The sequence below is a fragment of the Neomonachus schauinslandi genome, chromosome X (assembly GCF_002201575.2).
Source record: "Neomonachus schauinslandi chromosome X, ASM220157v2, whole genome shotgun sequence".
Taxonomy (NCBI): domain Eukaryota; kingdom Metazoa; phylum Chordata; class Mammalia; order Carnivora; family Phocidae; genus Neomonachus; species Neomonachus schauinslandi.
Window position 1 is genome coordinate 8,579,883 of NC_058419.1, and position 21,287 is coordinate 8,601,169.

General features: G+C 38.0%; 2 protein-coding genes across 2 annotated transcripts; one reads left to right on the plus strand and one right to left on the minus strand.

Moving 5' to 3' along the window:
- Positions 1 to 12,452: 12,452 nt before the first annotated feature.
- On the minus strand, positions 12,453 to 12,608 carry LOC110575488 (60S ribosomal protein L39-like). The gene has a single exon (XM_044911831.1). The coding sequence runs from the start codon at positions 12,606 to 12,608 to the stop codon at positions 12,453 to 12,455; it is 156 nt and encodes a 51-aa protein (XP_044767766.1).
- Positions 12,609 to 13,807: 1,199 nt separating this feature from the next.
- On the plus strand, positions 13,808 to 14,245 carry LOC110575498 (60S ribosomal protein L26-like 1). The gene has a single exon (XM_044911507.1). The coding sequence runs from the start codon at positions 13,808 to 13,810 to the stop codon at positions 14,243 to 14,245; it is 438 nt and encodes a 145-aa protein (XP_044767442.1).
- The last annotated feature ends 7,042 nt before the right edge of the window (positions 14,246 to 21,287 follow it).

The window sequence follows — 21,287 nt, forward strand, 5'->3', positions numbered from 1 at the left end:
GATTCCACACTGAGCGGGGAGCCTGATGCGAGGCTCAATCTCATGACTCTGAGATCATGACCTGGGCTGAAACCAAGATTCATATGCTTAACTTACTGCACCACCCAGGTGCCCCAAGCCAGGTTGTTTCCATCTTGTGGCTCTGCCATCTCAACAGGAGGCCTCTGTGATCACAATGAAGGTTAAAATTCAGCAAGGGTTTTTCACTTCCTCAACTCAAAGGAGACAGTGCAGTTGTGCTGAAAGTGGTTTACCTAGTGTATTTGATGCCTGCACTGGATAATTTTGTAATGCATTCCTTCTCTATGTAACAAAATCATTTAGGTAATGATCATGGCATAAAGTGAATTAAAAAATGGCCAGTCAAAATCAGTGAAAATTTTGTGATTTTCATATCAAGCCAATAAAAATAAAAAGTAAAATATATTAGTGCAAAAAATAAAGTAACAGATTAATACTTCATATTTATATAAAGGTGGTTTTTGAAAAGAGGGAGAAATTGCAACCACATAGTGGCATAGCCCACTAATCAATAATAACTAAAAATAAGATTACAGTTTCTGACTTTAAGAGTTCTACACATTTGTCAATGATTCATCAAATCTCATATTCATGTTTACTCATAGTTGATTGAAGAATACATTTATTAGGTTCAATTTTAACTTTTTTCAATATGCAATGACAGATTTACACAGAATTGGAAAACATCTTAAACATAAGGATATGTTTGGTAGAGACTTAAAGAATCCAGTTTCACAATAAATTCCAGAAATTACAATACTATCCGTGTATTTGTTTCTTTGGTATTGATTCCAGTGGCCTTTATGTATTTCTGCAGTCAAAATATTAATCAGAAATCAAAATGTTAAGTATTGACATAGAATGAGATTGGTGATAAATTCTAAGTCTTTGTCTTCACAGTCACTGTGTTGTCATGGTTATTTTGTATTCAATGCTTAAACACAAGGATATGTAGTGCCATGGGGGTTGGAGACAGGAAGTATGCTCTAAGGATCCCAAATGATTTCAAACTCTGACAAACTCTTAAAAGGAACTTGTATAGCTGAATCTGTGTGTCAGGGCTGACTGTGTACATGGCTATTCTCCAAATTAACTTCTATGTAAAATATAATGTTTCTTAAAGAATAATAACAAAGTGCTAATTTGAGACTAAGATACGTACTATTAAAACACAACAGTAATCACAGTAATTATTTCCAGCTTTAAGAATACCAAAATATTTTTTTCAGGGAGGAATGATGTATTACTGACAATGTTGAGAATTGCCAGAATGATGTGAAAATAGGTTGGTTTTAAATTATCTACAGACTATGTATCCTTATTATATGCACCTTGGTGGACTGCTTCCACCTCCATAGTCTTGATGCACCACTGGCCCACAGTGTATTGACCAGAGCTAGTTACTTGGCCCTCTTCAACTGCTAGGGGTCTGGGAAGTGTGGGGGAACATACTGATTTTCAGTGCTATGCCTGGGTCAACCAGCTCTGTGACCCAGATGGGGCAGGACATTTCCAATCAAGGCGTATGTGTGTGTACTCAGAAATAGCTCAGGCATCCGTGGTTTAGGCTCTCTTGGGTTTGGCAGATCATGAGGATAGATACACGTACTTTAATGGACAAGTTTTTCAATTAAGACTATAGGAGTTTTTTCAGAGAAGATTTAGGAAGAACATTACAAAATCATAGCTTTGAATCTGAGAGATTAATTTTCTGATTATCAGGCCCTCTTTCTATTCTCAGAATTCAGTGCTACCTTTTGGGGATTGATCATATTCCAGATAAGCTGCATCCTGTCATCTGGAACAGATAAAATTGGGAAAATATGCAGTAATGCAGTGTTTCAAAATGTGCTTGCTAAGAATCACTTGGGACAACTTGTTAACTACATAAATTACCAGACCTTTTCCCCAGGAAATTCTACTTCAGTAGTTCTGGGTTGGGGCTCAGGACTCTGAATAAGTACATTAGATGATTCTTATTTTCAGGCAATTTTGGATAAGAGTTATAAGAGTAGTTATGAGAGTACGCTCTATATAGTCAAACTTGGGTTTGGCTCTCTGTGTAATGTTTGAGTTTCCCTGAGTTTGGAGAGAGAACAATTTTCAGCTGTCTAGTCCCAACAAGGTAGGCCCAAAACTCTTTAATCAGAATTGGACATGGTAGGCAAAGTGTAGTAACAGAACAAATTTTCTCAAGTGTTTGTGGGGCTAGGAGGATAGAGACCTATAAGGCAGTGGTTTTCAACATGACTGAGGACCAGATGTATTGTAGTTGAAAGGAATTTTCCAGGTGCTTTTAATATGCATTTCAGTACTTCTAAATCAGTGCTTCTAAAATGTTGGTTGCACATGGAATTACCTTGGTAGTTTAAAAACTGATGCCTGGGCCCCACCTCAAGTTCTAATTTAACTGTTCTTGGGTGTGGCCCAGGCACTGGATTATTTTTAAGTTCCCAAGGTGATTTTAATATTCATCCACAATTTAAACCGACTCCCCTAGGTTGAAATTCTGTGATTACGACCTACACCTGGCCAGGTCGTGATAGGCATTTGTTTTATAAGTAGACAAGCACGCCATTGATAGATTGAAGCAGCAGGAAGTATAATCAAAGTTTCACTTGAAACCAGGGTAGACTGGCAGCAAGTTGTGGTGACTTAGGTTTGCATACAGTTTAGGTCAGTATTCCAGACTCTGAAAATTCTTGGAGCAAAGGACTTTGAAAAATGCCTAGTACATAGAAGACAATCAATTTGTGAAATAAGTGAAGGGCAGTAGAATCTGACGCCCGGAGGAACTGAAATACTCGATAGTGAACAGAAGAGGGCGCTCTGACACAAAAATCATATTGCATCGCAGTCCCAACCGAGGTATGACGTGAGGGGTTGGCATGAGAACAAGGCTAAAGCCCACTTTGTAAAATCAGGTTTTAATACTTAAGATGATTTGGATGCAGGTAATAGAAGACCCAACTAAAAGTAGCCTAATAAGAGGATGTTAATCTCATAACTGGAATTTTGGGGTAGGCAGTTTCAGTTTAATCCAGCTGAATGATATCAAGGCTCTAGATTGGCTCTTCTAGTCTGTGATTCTTTTTGCTTTCCCTTCATGCTCACAAGATGCCTGCCACAGCTCTCAGCATTCTGTCTTCACACGATTGCATACAAAAGGAGGAAGAAAGGAGAAATTGAATCTGAACTGGTCTATCCTCAGAAAAATTCAGTAAAAAAATATTTTCTAGAACCCACCCCCCTCAGCCCCAGCATGTTTATGTTTCACTGGCTAGAACTAAGTCGTATGACAACCTCTACATTAATCACTGTCAGAGGTATGGAGCAACGTTATTGTCTTAGATCATGTTTCATTGCTTGGAACCTGTACATTGCCATTACATATCTTTGCTAAAGGAAGAGGGGGTGAATATCAGAGGGACTTGCCCAACCTGGCTAACTTTAGGTTAAGCTTAAAAAGATCAGGATGTAACTCTGTATTTTTCCTGTGTGGGAACAGTTTGGTCTCAGAATCTGGATTACTTTGCCCAAGAAATGACTGAGGTGACATTGGCAAGGAGCCAAGCCAGTTATTACAGAGTGTTGGGTACTGAGTTTTGTATAAGTTGGCAAAACTGCTAACTAGAGGTCACAGTGCATGTGTATTATGAACAAAGAGTGATAAAAGACACGTCCTCATATACATAGAGACTTCACAGGAAATGGTTCAGCCAGGTGGCAGATTTATTTTAATGGATACCAGTTAAAGGCTTTTTGGGCTGGAAAGATGCCAAGATGTATTCATTCTCTCTCTCTCTCTCTCTCTCTCTCTCTCTCTCTCTCTCTCTCACTCATACACACACACACACACACACACAGTTTTGGAGGGGAGTTAGTCTTGTTCTTGTTTGGAGATACTTATTGACATGTGTAGGAATACTTTGGGTTCAAACAATTATGTGATCCTTTGTTCTTCTCTGTATGAATTTCATATGGTTCTGAGAACCCCATCTGTGTGAGTAAAGTCAAGGGAAGACTGTGTCTAGTCTGAGGAAACATGGTACCCATCCTGAAGTGGGTTGTTGTATATATTAGAAGAAAGGAATGGAAATCATGCGCTGTGATTTTATACTTCTGAGCTTACTCTCAGTAGCAACATTAACACATTGCATATTTCATTATAAGTATCTTCTAGTAAGTTTTTGGGTAAATCTGATAGATGACTACTGTCTGACATTGCTTTTTTGCTAAATTTGTTGAGAGCTATAAAGTGGCATCCTCTCAAATGAAATGTGAGTGAATTCTGGTGACTTCAAAATCTTAAAGAGGGTTGTAGTTTTGTTGAAGCTTGTCATTTCACAGAGTATATTTAAATACACAGGAACTTTGATTCATTTTGGAGAATAAGAAATCACCTCTTCTATATCTTACCCATGGAACACTAGTTCTACATAGTATTTCATTAAAAATTGTTTCATGCTTTTATGATTCCATAGTTTTAATGATTCCATGGTTTAAATAGAAAATTGTGTGTTCAATACCCTCTTCGTCATATTGTCAATATATGTTAAAATCTTTGAAAGGTTTTACAACAGAGAAAGTTGCTTTCATTATTTCAGTGTTTCCCAAACATATTTAAGAACAGAGCACATTTTTCTTGTGATATACCATGAAACAGGCTTTTTTAGCACGTTTGAGAGATGATACACTGTTTGATATTTAGAAAAATAGGAAAACATTTTAAGAAACTGCCAATCCAAAAGTTAGTCCTAGAGACGTTAAGGTACCAAAACAAACAAAGGATCAGAGGCAGGGCACAACAGAAAGTGTTTGAAATAATGGAAATTAGTTCAGTGAAGGTTTTGACATCCTTGCTATGAAGGGGGAAGTGAGGCAGTAAGGGTAAGCAAAGGTCAAGAAGGGTTTTAATTGTTAGGTTAAAGAGTTTGGATTTTATAATGAAGCATTAGTCATTGAAGTTTTTGAAACACAAGAATGCCTTCTGTATTTCAAGAAGCTAAGTCTCATCAGTATGATGTCTGGATTGATGGAATAAGACTCTTTGAGATCATAATAGTGGTGGACTGGGTGAGAGATTATGAACATGATTTTAGGCAATGGCAATGGGCTGAAGAGGAAGGGCCACTTAAAAGAGTTATTGGAGAAGTAGAATCAGCAAACCTGATGATCAATTGTGTGTGGGATGTACATGGAGTTGCTGAAGATGCCTTGATGTTTCCTCTGTGGCTAAGTGGGAGAATGGGAGTGTTATTAATTAATGAAGGGACCCAGAATATACTGGATATAGACCAGGTAGTATTCCCGGCTCAAACCCTTCATGGCTGCAGACTAAAATCTGTCCCCCTTGCTCACTACACTCCAGCCATAGTGATCTTTTGGCTTTTTCTTGGCTCCAGCCACATTCATACCTCAGAACCATTGCATTAACCATCCTCTTTCTTCTTGGAATGCTCTTCTCCCAGACTTCCTAATGGCTGCTTCTATCGTTTTGTTAGAAAGTGGACAAGAGAGAAAGTATCTCCAGACTGAGAAGCCACTTTGAGACCAAAAAATGACACAAGTCACTCCATACCATTTACACAGAGTTTTATTTGGTGTAACTTACTGACGGGGATCAGGTTTTATAGAGCCAGGGGCACTGTGGTGAGGTCAAAGGATGGTTATCTAAAGTGTGCCACTTTAGGGAAGACTAAAACAAGCCTTCCCACATTCCAATCAAGGTACACATTATCCTTCAAGGAGCCTGGAACACGTAGCCCTGAGGGAGGTCTTTGCATGGGCATGAATAAGATGGAGGGCCAAATATGGAGTTGATGTTGTCAGCACTTCTACACCTTTCTTCAGGTTTCTGCTTAAATATTTAATTAATGGGAATGTCTATACTATAATATTTCACAAAAAATTATGAAGTTGGCTATGATTTATCATGTTAGGTACTTTTTTATTTCTCATTTGCTAAAAATTTTTTCAGGAATAGGTTTTTAATTTTACCCAAAATATTTTCTCTATTAAGAAGTTTTTCTCATCTTTTAAAATTTTCCATGGGGATGATGTCGGTGACATGGCTGAATTAAGACCTCTCTCATCATATCCCCACCTCAACGTCAACAATTTTCATCTATCCACAGACAAAAGTGCCTCTGTGGGAGCTGTGGGATTCAGCACATACACCAAGGGATCCGGGAGGAGTCTTGCCCACCTGTGAATTGCGTTATAGTCATACAGACCTCAGTTTTGGCTGTGAACCCTGTAGTGGCCCAAGAACCAGCTCCAGTCCCTCTCAGCCATTATCTGGGAACCCCTGGAGAATGCTGTCTCAGGGAGTCACTCACAGACAAGAGAGCCTTTATGGAAGTGCAGGTTTCCATTGGAAAAGTTCCAACACACCAATGGAGGAAAAAAATGGGTGAGTTAGGGCCCATTGAAGAGGGTAAGAGGACCAGTTTGCTTTATCCACATTATCCCTCCCCAAGGTGGCACAACTCAGTGCCAAGTAAGACCTTTTTTTTTTTTTAAAGATTTTATTTATTTATTTGAGAGACAGAGAATGAGAGAGAACACATGAGAGGGGATAGGGTCAGAGGGCAAAGCAGACTCCCTGCTGAGCAGGGAGCCCGATGCGGGACTCTATCCAGGGACTCCAGGATCATGACCTGAGCCGAAGGCAGTCGCTTAACCAACTGAGCCACCCAGGCGCCCGCAAGTAAGACCTTCTTGACCCATGATTTTTCCTGCTTGGGAAAGCAAGAGTGTGAGTGAGTACCTGCCTTCCCCAGCTGTATGGGACATTGCCAAAGAGGCCTATTTCTGTCTCACACCATCCGGCATACTCAATCATGAGCTGTACAACTTGGGGGTGGGAGGAGGCTGGAAGAACTCTTGGAGGGCATTATAGGGATATGGATCCTGCTGTGTCTTGGACTGCATCAAGAACCCTCTCTCCCCCATTAAGAGTATAGAATGGTGTTTCCAGGGACTGGAGGTGTAGGGGAAATGGGGAGATGTTGGTCAAAGGGTACAAATTTCCAGTTACAAGATTAATTAAGTTCTGGGGCTCTAATGTATAAAATGGTGATTATAGTTAACAATAGTGTATTATATATTTGAAAGTTGCTAAGAGAATTTGTATTTAATGGGCATGAAATTTCCATTTTATAAGATGAAAAAGTTTTAGAGATCTGTTGCACAACAATGTGAATATACTTAACACCACTGATCTGTACACTTAAAAATGGTTAATATTGTTATATTTTTATCACATTAAAAAAAATTCCTAGGGGGGGCGCCTGGGTGGCTCAGATGGTTAAGCGTCTGCCTTCGGCTCAGGTCATGATCTCAGGGTCTTGGGATCGAGTCCCGCATCGGGCTCCCTGCTCTGCTGGAAGCCTGCTTCTCCCTCTGCCTCTCTCTCTCTCTCTCTCTCTCGGTCTCTCATGAATAAATAAATAAAATCTTTTAAAAAAAAAAAAAAAAAAAAAATTCCTAGGGGTGCCTGGGTGGCTCAGTTGGTTAGGCATCTGCCTTCCGCTCAGGTCATGATCCCAGGGTTCTGGGATCTCCCAGCTCAGCAGGGAGCCTGCTTCTCCCTCTCCCTCTGCCTCTCCCCCTGCTTGTGCTCTTTCTGTCTCTGTCTCCATCTCTCTCTCAAATGAATAAATGAAATCTTTAAAAAAAAATTCCTAGTGACTTAATTATGTTAATAAATTTCAGATATTATATGGTCCTTGCATTTCAGGGATTTAAAAAAATGTTATTCAAATCAAAACCACAGTGATCTATCACCTCACACCTGTTAGTGAGGTTATTATATAAAAAAACAAAAGATAAGAAATGGTGAGAAATTGGAACAATTTTATGTTGCTGGTGGAAATGTAAAATCGTACAGCCACTATGGACAAGAGTATAGAACAGTATAGAGGTACCTGGGTGACTCAGTCGGTGAAGTGTCTGCCTTCAGCTCAGGTCATGATCCCAGGGTCCTGGGATTGAGCCCCACATCGGGCTTCCTGCTCAGCAGAGTCTGCTTTTCCCTCTTCCTCTGCCCATCCTCCTGCCCCTCCCCCTGCTTGTGCTCCCTCCCTCTCTCTCTCTCTGTCAAATAAGGAAATAAAATCTTAAAAAAGAGGGCGCCTGGGTGGCTCAGTCGGTTAAGCGACTGCCTTCGGCTCAGGTCATGATCCTCGAGTCCTGGGATCGAGTCCCGCATCGGGCTCCCTGCTCAGCGGGGAGTCTGCTTCTCCCTCTGACCCTCCTCCCTCTCGTGCTCTCTGTCTCTCATTCTCTCTCGCAAATAAATAAATAAAATCTTTAAAAAAAAAATCTTAAAAAAGAGTATAGAACGGTATAGAAATTAAAACTATAACTACCATATTATCCAGCAATCTCACTTCTGAGTATTTATCCAGAAGAATTGAAATCAAGATTTCAAAGAAATATCTGCACTCCCATGTTCATTGCAGCATTATTCACAAAAGCTAAGATATGGAAGCAACTTAAATGTTCATTGATGAATGAATTTGCACACAATGGACTATTATTCGGCATTAAAAAAGAAATCCTGCCATTTGCAATAATGTGGATGAAACTGCCGAACATTTTATTAAGTGAAATAAGCCAGATACCAAAGGACAAATACTGCATGATTTTACTTGCATGCGGTGTCTAAAGTGGTCACACTCTAGGAAACAGAAGAGAATGGTGGTTTCCAGGGGTTGGGGCAAGGGGGAAATGAGGAGTTGCTGTTCAACAGGTATAAAGTTTCAGATAGACAAAATGAGTAAGTTCTAGAAATCTGCTGTAGAACATTTTACTTATAGTTAACAATATTGTGCACTTAAAACTTTAAGAGGGTAGGTCTCATATTAAGTGTTTTTACCACAATTAATAAAACCTATTATCGAATATGTTATATATACTACTAGATATGTTTTGTCATTGTTTCACCTTTTTTTTGTGTGTGTGTATATATATATATATGATACATATATGACATTGTAGATGATGCGTATATTAGTCTATTGTATATTATATATATATATATATTTACATCTTTGGTATCATCTTTCTCATGTCTGGGTATCAGAGTAATGCTTGCATTACAAGCTGCTTTGAGGACCTTTCCTTTGTATGTGTTGGAAGGTTTTATATAGCACGCTATTACATTTTCTTTAAAAGTGTAGAGCAGGGGCGCCTGGGTGGCTCAATTGGTTAAGTGACTGCCTTCGCCTCAGGTCATGATCCTGGAGTCCCAGGATCGAGTCCCGCATCAGGCTTCCTGCTCATCGGGCAGTTTGCTTCTCCCTCTGACCCTCTCCCTTCTCATGCTCTCTCTCTCTCTCAATCAAATAAATAAATAAAATCTTTAAAAAAACCACAATAATTAAAAAAAAGTATAGAGCAGGGTTTCTCAACTTTGGTACTATTGACATTTTGCGCTGGATACTTCTTTGTTGTGGGGATCTGCCCTGTGCTCTGTAGGATGTGTAGCAGCATCCCTGGTCTCTACCCACTAAATATTGGTAGGTGCCCTGTCCCTCAACTGTGACAAGCCACAATGTCTCCAAACCTTGCCAAATGTCCTCGGGGTGTGGTGGGGGGCAACTCCTCCGTATACACACTCACCAGTTGAGAATTGCTGGTAAAAAAGAACTCTACCACTAACTGTTTGGGCCTGGAGCCTTTTTAAGGGGCTTTGAGAGTATTTCCTATCCCTTTCATGATTATTAGTCTTTCAAAGTTTTTTACTTCTTGTGCCAATTTTGGTATCTTTGATATTCTCACAAAACCATTTATTTTATCAATATAATCTTTCCTGTTTCCATTTTTTGTTTTTGAATTTTATTTTGTTTTCATTACCTTTGCCAGAGGTTTGTCTATTATCATTGTCTTTTTAATTTCACAAAGTTACTTCCTATTTCTTACCAAGTACTAGATACTATGCCATATGGATCAAACAAGTTCCTTACCATAATAAATCTCTGAGCTAATTGCAGGATACAGATTTGCAAACCTCTAGTTACAGTATGGTAACAGCATAGATTGGATCCTAGGAAAAGACAAGAAGGGTAACTAAATAATAGCTCTAGGGTCAGGGAAGGCTTACCAGAACCTGGAGCTGAGTCCTGAAAGATTTGAAGCAAAATAATCTTAGATGTAACTATGTGGAGCTGGTTAAAAATGTTCTAGAAATTCTATGAAAGGATAGCTGAGTATGGGAAGATGTTGGGGATAGGTTAGGTTTTGGACAGATGTGTGAGTGGTGGAGGTAATTTCAGGTGAGGAAAACTGCCGATGTAAAGCTTTAAACGAAAACCTAAAAAAAATTAAAGTGTCTCTTTATATTTGAAAGAAAAAAATGCTTTTGAAAATCTCCAGAATGAGTGACAAGAATATGTGTGTGCTGTATGAAAATCAGGACGCTAAAGTAGTTAGAGGGCAAAAACATCAAAGTCCACTTTCAATCATACTTATTCATTATATGTCTGCACATATCATACACTTCCCAACTCCCCTTGTCCTTTTATAACTTGTCCTTTTTTTGAAGTCCTACATCATTTACATAACTGGAGGGATTTTTCTGATGCCTGAGGAAACTTAGTCTTAATGTGAAAGAAAGTGTTCTACACCGTTAGCATTTGTGTTATGGTCATTGTACATACGCTTCCCAAATGATTTTTATAAGGAATGGCACTATTCCCTTTGGACCCATCTGATTCCTGGCAGTGTGCACCAATGAGAGAGTGAGTCAAGGTCAGGGCCGCTGATGAGAAAAAGATTGGAGCGATAATATTTGTAAAATGAACCTGAGCTGAGGGTTTGGCTTCTTTTTACCTCTCTATAAATTTGAATGACCTGGGTTGTGATCTGCAAATGTGTACATTGCTTTTCAAGTCATCTTTTATACTGTTGTCTTCAGAATTATAATGTGACTTGTTTACTTTTCTCCTGTGTTCATGTCACTAAACAGAACAGTTGAGTGGTATCATATCTTACCGAGGGGCAAGCGTACCAACCTTGCTGGGGAATCCCATGTGGCCTTAAGGAGGTAGGCCAGAAATAGTGGATCTAATCAGACTTTTACTAGGGGAATCTCTGATGAGGTTATATCAAAGACCTGTGCCAAGAGCTAAAAGTACTTGTACACCATTTGGCTATTTTTAGAGTGTGATCTATATGCAGTTAGTGAGTGTGGAGTGGGGTGGTACTCTCATTGGCTAGCAGTTCTTTGTGTCTATATAAGCATACTTATGTTTACTTTTGAATATCCTTTTCCTCCTGTATGCTTTTTCTCCTACAGTCCTGTCAGTGGGCCTTTATTCATTCTTCAGGCTATCATCCCAGTCATTTATGCTGGGAGACTGTGATTCTTTTCTCCTAGGTAGAGTTTGTCATCCCTTTTTTGTGACCCAACTGTAACATGTACATTCCTGTATCACTGAACTTAGCATACTTTATTGTAACATGTTTCTTTACATTCTTGTCTGTCCTTGTAACTAATATACTCTTTGAAGGAAGGAACTTTGAAGCTGAGTGCCTAGCATGGTTACTATGAAGTGTTTTGGTAAATAAATTGAATGTTGCTCCATCTGCCCATGTACCTGACTTCTACATAACTGTGACATGTTCAGTGTTCAATGGTAATGGAAGTTTCCTTTGACTTGGGGTAAAGACCCCATCTGTGACACCAAGTACTTTCTAATAGAACCTAAATGTATTATATTGTGATTTTCTTTTCTATCTCTGTTTCTTAAGATCTTTTGAGTACAGAGATTGTGCCAGGTTCATCTCTATACCCCCCAGAGCCTAGTGTCTACTTGGTTTATAATATATACTCAATAAATGTTGGATGGATGGATGGATGGAAGGATGGATAGATAGGTGGATGGGTAGATGATAATTGGAAGTAACATGATGGAACAGTGACTTAGAATTACAATATCTGGATGTAATCCATTATTAAGTGTTTGCTTTTGAACAAGTCACTTCACTATTTGAAGTCTCAGTTTCTCAATTATAAAGTAGAAACAATAATCCTTATTCTGCCTTCCTCAGTGGGTTAGTGTGAAGAAAATGATCAAAATAAAATAATAGCTGTGAGATTTAAAAAGTACTTTTAATGGTCTGTGCAAAGTTATAGGTGATTGAAAAAGAAAAGCAAGTCAAAGAAAGACCTAACTTTATCATTTCTATGTAAAGCTGGAATAGTCTTTTTTATTTTTTTTGGAGGTGAAAGGTCTCGCATTTATTACCGAACCAACCTACGGGTGCAGAGGCATAGTCACAGAGAAAAATCATTTCCATGATAAGACAAGTCTACGGCCAGGTAGGAAGGATGTTCACAGAATGATAGAACACATGATCTTCACGCAGCTTAATTAAATATGTGTGCCAATCAAGTGTGTCATCTCATGATGTGTGACACCTTATAGACCCAGCTTGGTTCTTCTCCAGTGCCTCCTCTTGGAGTTGTACCTGATCTTATTACCAGTTTTCATCCGAATCCACTGGGGAATGGGACGATTCTGCTTTTGTTTCTTGGCCAGGAATTGCTTGATTCTGAAAGTCTTGTGAGAAGACATGGCGAGAAGCAGCCAGCCACGCAGAGCAGGATGGCAGCGAAAAAGAGATGGAATAGTCTTTTATAAGATTTAAAAATTCTTTAGATAGTGGGACACAACGCACTGATGCTGGGATAGATGAAAGGCAAAATTCTGTTTCTTACAGCTCCAAATGAGAGAAGGCTGCCAGGCAGGGCCACACAGCAGGTTGCATTTGGGGATAGGGTAACAGCAAGCTTGGAGCTGTAGAGGGCAGCTTATGTATCACAAGTGGGGTGGGGTTAGCTAGGTTTTGTGGGCTTCCTGTGGATTGGTTAACTTGAATAAATTCTTTTACTCTTGGGGGCTTTTCCTAGTTGTCTGGTATCTGGCTCCTGGGGTGGTTAGAGAAGGTACATAGGGGCCCAGAGTGTGAGAGCCTGATAAGGGAAGTAGTTGGGATAAGGACTTAATTAGCTGTTCAAGAAGGGGAACTGGCCTCTAGCCAGGGCCTCAAAACTGGCTTAAGACAGCCTTAAAAAAATATATTAAAGTCTAAGGATCTCTAATGTGCATATTTTATGTATAACATCTACATGAGAAATGTTTTTCCCACAGAGACTCCTAGTTCCCATCTAAATCAGTGGATAATATAGATACTGAGGACAGTGGTGGGGTTGCTGTCATCTAAACATGTCTAATTCTCACCTGTTTCACTCAAGCTTCCTGATAAAACTGAAGCATTATAGACATACTCCAGACTTTGTATTTTAATCCTCCACTTTCAAAATTTATTAGTTTTCTGATCATATAATACCAAAAATGCAAGGTTGTTGCTAAGATTGAAGATTATATATACATATGTGTATATATATAAATATAGTACCTATCACAGAGATTTTAAATATTTGGTAACCCTTAATGAATGGATCTAGGCAACATTTAATAGTAGGTGCTAAAAAATTACAAATGAGAAACAACCTGAGAGAATATACCCCCAGGTAGAGGTACACAAACCTCCTATAAAATCATCTTGTGAAAGAAATAGCAATGAACAGGAAATACAGAAGACAGAAGAACATATGAATAAAAATCAAATGAATGAAATCAGCAAAACCCAGACAGTAGAAAGTTATTCAGGGAAAAATGTGTTAGTTTCCTATGGCTGCTGTAACAAATATCTGGATAATTGTAGCTTTAAAAAAGCAGAAATTTGACATAATGGGCGCAAGACGGTCAGCATGAAGTTCAACCCCTTCGTTACCTCAGACCGCAGCAAAAACCGCAAAAGCCACTTCAATGCGCCCTTGCACATGCGCAGGAAGATTATGTCTTCCCCACTCTCCGAGGAGCTGCGGCGGAAGTACAGCGTCTGCTCCATGCCCATCCGCAAGGACGACGAGGTCCAGGTGGTTCGAGGACACTACAAAGGTCAGCAAATTGGCAAGGTGGTCCAGGTGTACAGAAAAAAATATGTCATCTATATCGAGCGGGTGCAGCGTGAGAAGGCTAATGGGACAACTGTGCATGTGGGCATTCACCCGAGCAAGGTGGTTATCACCAGGCTAAAGCTGGACAAAGATCGGAAAAAAATTCTCAAATGCAAAGCCAAATCTCGACAGGTTGGAAAAGAGAAAGGCAAATATAAGGAAGAACTTATTGAGAAAATGCAGGAGTGAATGTAACCTGTTGTGCAAGCACAGTTTAACTGTAGACCTTTAGCCTGGTGTGTGTTCCTTTGAAACTTTTCAAGAAATCTGCCAAACATTTCATCTCCTTCCTGTTTTGCTATTGATAATGTAGCTTTGTAAATCCACTTTTGCTGTTTTGATTAATAATTTTATGAATAACAATTGAAAATGTTTCCTGATTCCACGGGGAGTTTGCAATGTTTTATAGATAAAATCCATCTTACTATCAAAAAAAAAAAAAAGCAGAAATTTATTCTCTCACAGTTCTGGAGGCCAGCGGTTTTAAATAAGTATCACTGGGCTGAAATCAGGGTGTCAGCAGGGCCATATTCTCCCCAAAGGTTCTAGAAAAGAATCTGTTCCTTGTCTCTTCCAGCTTCTGGTGGCTGCCAGCATTCCTTGGTTTGTGGCCACATCACTTCAATCTCTGTGTCCCGAGTCATGTTGGATTCTTTTTTTGTGTATGTAAAACCTCTCTCTGCCTCTCACTTGTAAGGACCTTTGTGATTGCATTTAGGGATTGCCCAGATAATCTAGGATAATCTCCCTTTTACAAGATCCTTAATTTAACAATATCCGCACCCCCCCCCCTTTGCCAGTTAAGCTTACATTCTAGGTTTCCACAGATTAGGATGTGCATACCTTTGAGAGGAGGTATTTTTCAGCCTACCACAGAAACCAATCCAGTTTTCCATTAAAAAAAGAGGGAAAAAATAGAAAGGCAAATTATAGATTATAAGAGATTTAAGGTATTTGCAAACCATCTGAATATATGGAACTTGTTGATCCTGATTCAAACAAATACACTAAAAAATAGAAGACAACTAATACAACAAATACCAACTTGAACACCAAGTGGTATTTCATGATGATAAGGAATTATTACTTTTTTTCTGGGTGATAGTGGTATAGTGGTAATTTTTAATGGCAGAATCCTTATCTTCTGGAAATATATGATGGGATAGTTAATTACAAATGAAACAATATTATATTTCCATAAAAGCAAGATTTAATAAAAATTTATTGCAAAGCTTGGGAAGTGGTAACAGCTAAATAATAGTAGCTGCTATTATGAGAATTACAATTCAGTTTTGAAATTAATGAGACCAATATTCCAGTGGAAAAAGAATTATATTTTACTACCTCATTGGGTTTTTATATGTATTTTATATTGATATTTATTTTATTTATAACTTCTCTATAATTTAGATATTTATTCATCACAAGTAGTCAAATAGCAATTGATCATATGTATATATACACACACACCTGCATATATACATATATATTAAAATATGTAATATATATTAAAATATATAGATATATAATATATATATTAAAATATATATTACTCATGGTTCAGAGAAACAGAACCAATAGGATATGTGTGTATGTTTATGTTTTGTCTGTGTGTATAATATTTTATTATAAGGTATTGGATCACATGGTTATAGAGGTTGAGAAGCCCTAAGATATGCAGTTGGCAAGCTGGAGACCTAGGAGAGCTGGTGGTATAGTTATAGTCTGAGACCAAAGGAATGAGAACCAGGAGAGCCAGTGGCATAATTCTTGTCCAAAGCTCAGCAGGCTTGAGACCTAGGAAGGAAACAATTTTTCAGTTCAGTTTCAAAGGCAGGAAAAAGCCAATGTCCCAGCTCAAACCACTCAGGCAGCAGAAGTTCCTTCTTACTTAGCCTTTTTGTTCTGTTCAGGTCTTCAATTGACTGGATGAGGACCAGTCACATTAGGGAGGACAACATGCTTTACTCAGTCTCCCAATTTAAATGTTAACCTCATTGATAAAGTTCCTCACAGAAATACTCAGAAAGTTTGACCAAATATCTAGGTACCATGTGGTCCACAAGTTGATACATAAAATTAACCATCACACATGTATATATTATACACTTCTTATATGTGTGTATATATGCATGTATTTTATACACACATAATTTTTCTTACTTGATGTTGTTTTAGGTCAGATTCCCCTGGGAACCAGACTCAGACTAAGACCAAGGCACTCATTTTTGTAGGTTCCAGGATGGCTAGCTGCTGCTGTAGGCTCAGTGTGAGTCCCTCTCTGGGACTAGCCCTTGGCTAAAGGGAACCCCTTTGTTCACAGTTATGTTCCCTTCCTAAGGGCAGAAAATATGCAATGAGTAGTTAACGTGGGAATAAAAATGTCCAATTCCCTTGTCTTAACTAAATACTATTCTGAAGGGTCATCCTGGCTGTTCTACTTGTCTATTTACTATCATAATTGGATAAAGTAGCAGCAAAAGACACATAATTGGATTACCTGGGTGCCAAGCATATTCTTCTCTGCCCCCATTATTTAACAGTAGCCCTATCTCATACTGATTATCAGGGTCAATTACCCCTATTATGATGCTGAGTCCTTGTTGTACCTGTTGCTCTCTTACAATGAAAGACTCAAAGAAACTGTGCAGCAGTCATAAGTTTTAAGTTTAGTAGCAGTGTTACTGTTACCTTGGTGAAAGCATTCCTTATATAGGAACCAAGACCCCTAGAACGAGAGTAAAGAAATTTCAGGGATGGGCAGCACAAATTTCTTATGTGGGTCCCAGGAAGTAATTATTAACAGAGCCATTCCTATTATCCCCCACTGGTTCCTAAACTCATCAAGTCTACCTTTTGGTAACACAGCACCATATGATGGTCAGTGATTTAGAGTGTCCTCTCCAAGCTCTAGTTTCAGCTGCACCTTTGAAAAGTCATTCCACGGGCCATAACATATATCCTAATAAATTGAAAAGAATAGAAATTATACAGTGTCTGCTCTCTGAGCACAATGGAATTAAACTAGAAATCAATAACAAGAGAACAACTGGAAAATCCCCAAATATGTGGAGATTAATCAAAGACATCTAAATACCACCTAGGTCAAAGAAATCTAAAGAAAAAATTTAAAATATTTTGAACTAAATTAAAGTGAAGACACAATTTTTTTTAAGATTTATTCACTTATTCAAGAGAGAGTGTGGGGGAGGCGCAGAGGGAGAAGAGGAGAGACTCTCAAGCAGACTCCCCACAGAGCCTGAGGTGGGGATCAATCCCACAACCCTGAGATCATGACCTGAGCCAAAACCAAGAGTTGGACACTCAACTGACTGTGCCACCCAGGCACCCCTAGAATGAAGGCACAATTTATCAAAATTTTTGTGATGCAGTGAGAGCATCTTAGAGGGAAATTTATAGCATTGACTGCATATATTAAAAAGAAGAAAGATCTAAAATCATTAATCTAAATTTCCACTTTAGGAAACTAGAAAAAGAGCAAATTAAATTCAAAGTAAGCAAAAGAAAAGAAAAGAAATAAAAGCTCTGCAGATCCAAGAGTAAATGACAATTATATAAAATACACACACAACTAGAAGTTTTATGATTAAAATCTCATGTTCTTATTAGGCATTTCTTGAAACTATCATAAGTACAATATGAGATTAAGTATAGATAGACAAGGTAGTGAAAATATTACAATAATGAAAAATTTAAAACCCCTTTATTATGCCAAAAAGCACAAGAAAATTGAAGAACAGAGTGATTTTGTTTATGTAACTGATTTCTTGTCTCTGAACTCATTAGGAGCCTGGTCTGAAGTATTCCTCTACCAAAATGTCAATTTGAAGTTAATGACAACTATTTGAGTTCCTATATATATCTGGCACTATGTCTTGTGCTTTATATGTATTCTATGTTAAACAACAACTTTTTGAGTTGCTGTGGCTATTTTCCTCATTGCATTGATTACAGGATCTAGAATCTTTTATCTCAGCAGGCCATAGAAACAAGAATATTTCAGCAAAGCATCTGCTAGGCTTATGAAAAAGGCACTGCAGATTTTACTGTTGTGTTTAATCATTTATGAATCTCAGTTTAACTTCTGTCTCTTGCTGAAGAAAGGAGAGACTCTGGAGTGTTCAGTTAAAAAAAAAAGAATTAGAACAACAATCAATAAAATTGGAAACAGGCAATTAATAGAGAAAATCAATGAAACCAAATGCTGGATCTTTGTAAATATCAATAAAATCGATAAGCCTCTAGCCAGACTAACTACCAAAAAAAAGATAATACAGGTTACTAATATCAGAAATGAAAGAGAAGACATCACTCTAGAAACCATGGAAATTAAAAGGATAATAAAGGAATACTGTGAACAACTCAGTGCTCACAAATTTGATAACCAGATGAAATGGACCAATTCCTTGAATTACAATCTGTGAAAACTCATAGTGGAAGAAATAAACAATCTGAATAGGCCTATATCTATTAAAGAAATGGAATCAATAATTAACAACCTTCCAAAAGTGAAAGCACTGCACCCAGATAGTCTTACTGGTGAATCGTAAGACAGTTAAGGAAGAAATTATACCACTTATCTATAGTCTCTTTCAGAGGATGGAAACAAAGAGAATACTTCTTAACTCATTCTATGAGGCCAATGATACTCTAATTCCAAAACCGTACAGAGACATTACAAGAAAAGAAAACTACAGACTAGTACCTCCCATGAACATAGATTCAAAAATCCTCAACAAAACATTAGCAAATCAAATTTTTTAAAGTATATAAAAAGAATTATATAACATGACAAAATGAGATTTATCCCAGGTGTGCAAGGCTGTTTCAGATGTTAAAAATCAATTAATGTAATCCATCACATCAACAGGCTAAGAAAGAAAAATTACATGATTATATCAATATATTATTTGACAAAATCCAACACTCATTCAGGATAAAAACTCTCAGAAAATTAGGAACAGAGGGGAACTTTCTAAACTTGATAAAGAATATCTATAAAAAACCTACAGCTAACATCATAATCAATGGTGGGAAACTGGAAGTTTTCCCACTAAGATAGGTACAAAGCAAGGGTGTACCCACTTACCACTCCTTTTCAACATCATACTGAAGTCCTTGCTAATGCAATAAGGCAAGAAAGGAAATAAAAGATCGATCTATCTATCTATCTATCTATCTATCTATCTATCTATCTATCTATCTATCTATCTATGGAAAGAAGACCTAAAACTGTCTTTGTTGGAAGATGATATGATTATGTAGAAAATCTGAAAGAATTGACAAAAAGCTCATGTAATTAATAAGCAATTGCTGCAAGGTTGCAGGATACAAGATTAATATACAAGTCAATTGCTTTCCTATAAGCCAACAATGTACAAGTGGAGCTTAAAATTAAAAAGACAATGCTATTTACATTAACACCCAAATGAATGAAATACCTAAATATAAATCTAACCAAGTGTGTACTAGATTTAAAGGAGGAAAACTGCAAAACTCTGATGAACTAAATAGATATACCATATTCATGGGTAGGAATACTGAATATTATCAAGATGTCAGTTCTTCCAATTTGATCTGTAGAGTCAATGCAATCCCACTCAAAATCCCAGCAAGTTATTCTATGGATATCAACAAACCGATTTTAAGCTTTATATGGAGAGGCAGCCTCTATGACCTCAGGATGGTCTCTAGTTGATAGTAAGAAGATCTCTGTTTTACAAAGAGATGAGTTCTTCCAACAACCATGCAAACTTAGAAGAAAATCTTCCAAAGAAAAATGCAAGCTTGGAGAAAATCTTGAGCCCTAGGAAGGATTGTACCCTGTGAGAGATCCTAAAGCATTAGACCCAGTTGAACCATGCCTTGATTCCTAACCCGTGGGAACTGTGGTAGAATAAATGTGTATTGCAAGCACTCAGTTTATGGTAATTTGTTACAGAGAAAAATGAAACTAATGTAGTAACCCTTTGAGTTTCTCAAAACTGCTAGTTCCTTTGTTGCCAGTGCATTCCATATTGTTTTGGTAGATAGATTATCCTCTGGACTTTCTGCAGAATATGATGAGTTGTTGAGTATTCTGGTCTTATATTGTAAATCTACTCTAGCATGCCCACTTCTCAGAGCTTTTTGATTCCTTCCCCTACCATCTTCCATGGCAATCCTGACATGTATTTTTCAGTTGGAGTGGGCACTTTTTCCATGTTTCCAGAAGCCATTCTAGTAGCATGTCATCACTCTCCCGTGCTTTTGCTAGATTATTAAACCCTTAATAATGGGGAATTTCTCCCATATTGATAAACTCACCACTTCCAACTGTGTTGTTCCCCTTGATTCAGTATCTTCAGGGTCTAGCCCCATATATACCTTCCTGCTAGATTAGATCTTCTAGTTCATTCAGTGTATAGTTACTTTTCCTTCTTTTGGCCAGGCCAGTACTTTCCGCGGCTAGATTATGTTATGACTTCACCTTAGTTATTTGTCTGTTGGCCAGGAAGGGAGGTGGGGATTGTCTTGCAAGGCAAGTGGCTTGTGCATTGTCTTTAAGCAATGGGTGAATACTACTTTACTTTTTTATTGAATTATAATTGACATACAATATTTTAGGTATGCAAGATAGTGATTCAATATTTTTGTAGATTAGGAAATGATCACCATGGTAGGTCATTACTGTCTGTCACCATACAAAATTATTATATTATTGATTATATTCCCTATGCTGTACTTTATATCATTATGACTTATTTTATAACTAGAAATTTGTACCTTGTAATACCCTTCATGTATTTCACTTGTTCCTGAGCCCCCCTCCCTCTGGCAACCACCAGTTTATTCTCTGTATCTGTGAATCTGTTTCTGTTTTGTTCATTTATTTTGTTTTGTTTTGTTTTAAGATTCCACATATAACTGAAATCATATGGTATTTGTCTTTCTCTGTATGACTTATTTCACTTAGCATAATACCCTCTAGCTCCATCCATGATACAAATGGCAAGATTTCATTCTTTATGGCTGAATAAGTGTAAATGCTACTTTAACAGAGAGCAGTGGACTCCTTTTGCAGTCCCAGTGGGTTCAAGGGAATCTGGGGATTCAAGAATTTCAAGTATATTGATGCATATGTCCTTATCCCAAGATTCAGAGTCCCTTTTCTCCCTTATGATTGTCCTGTCTTTGATACAGTATCGAGAATTTCAGCTTCTCGAGCTCC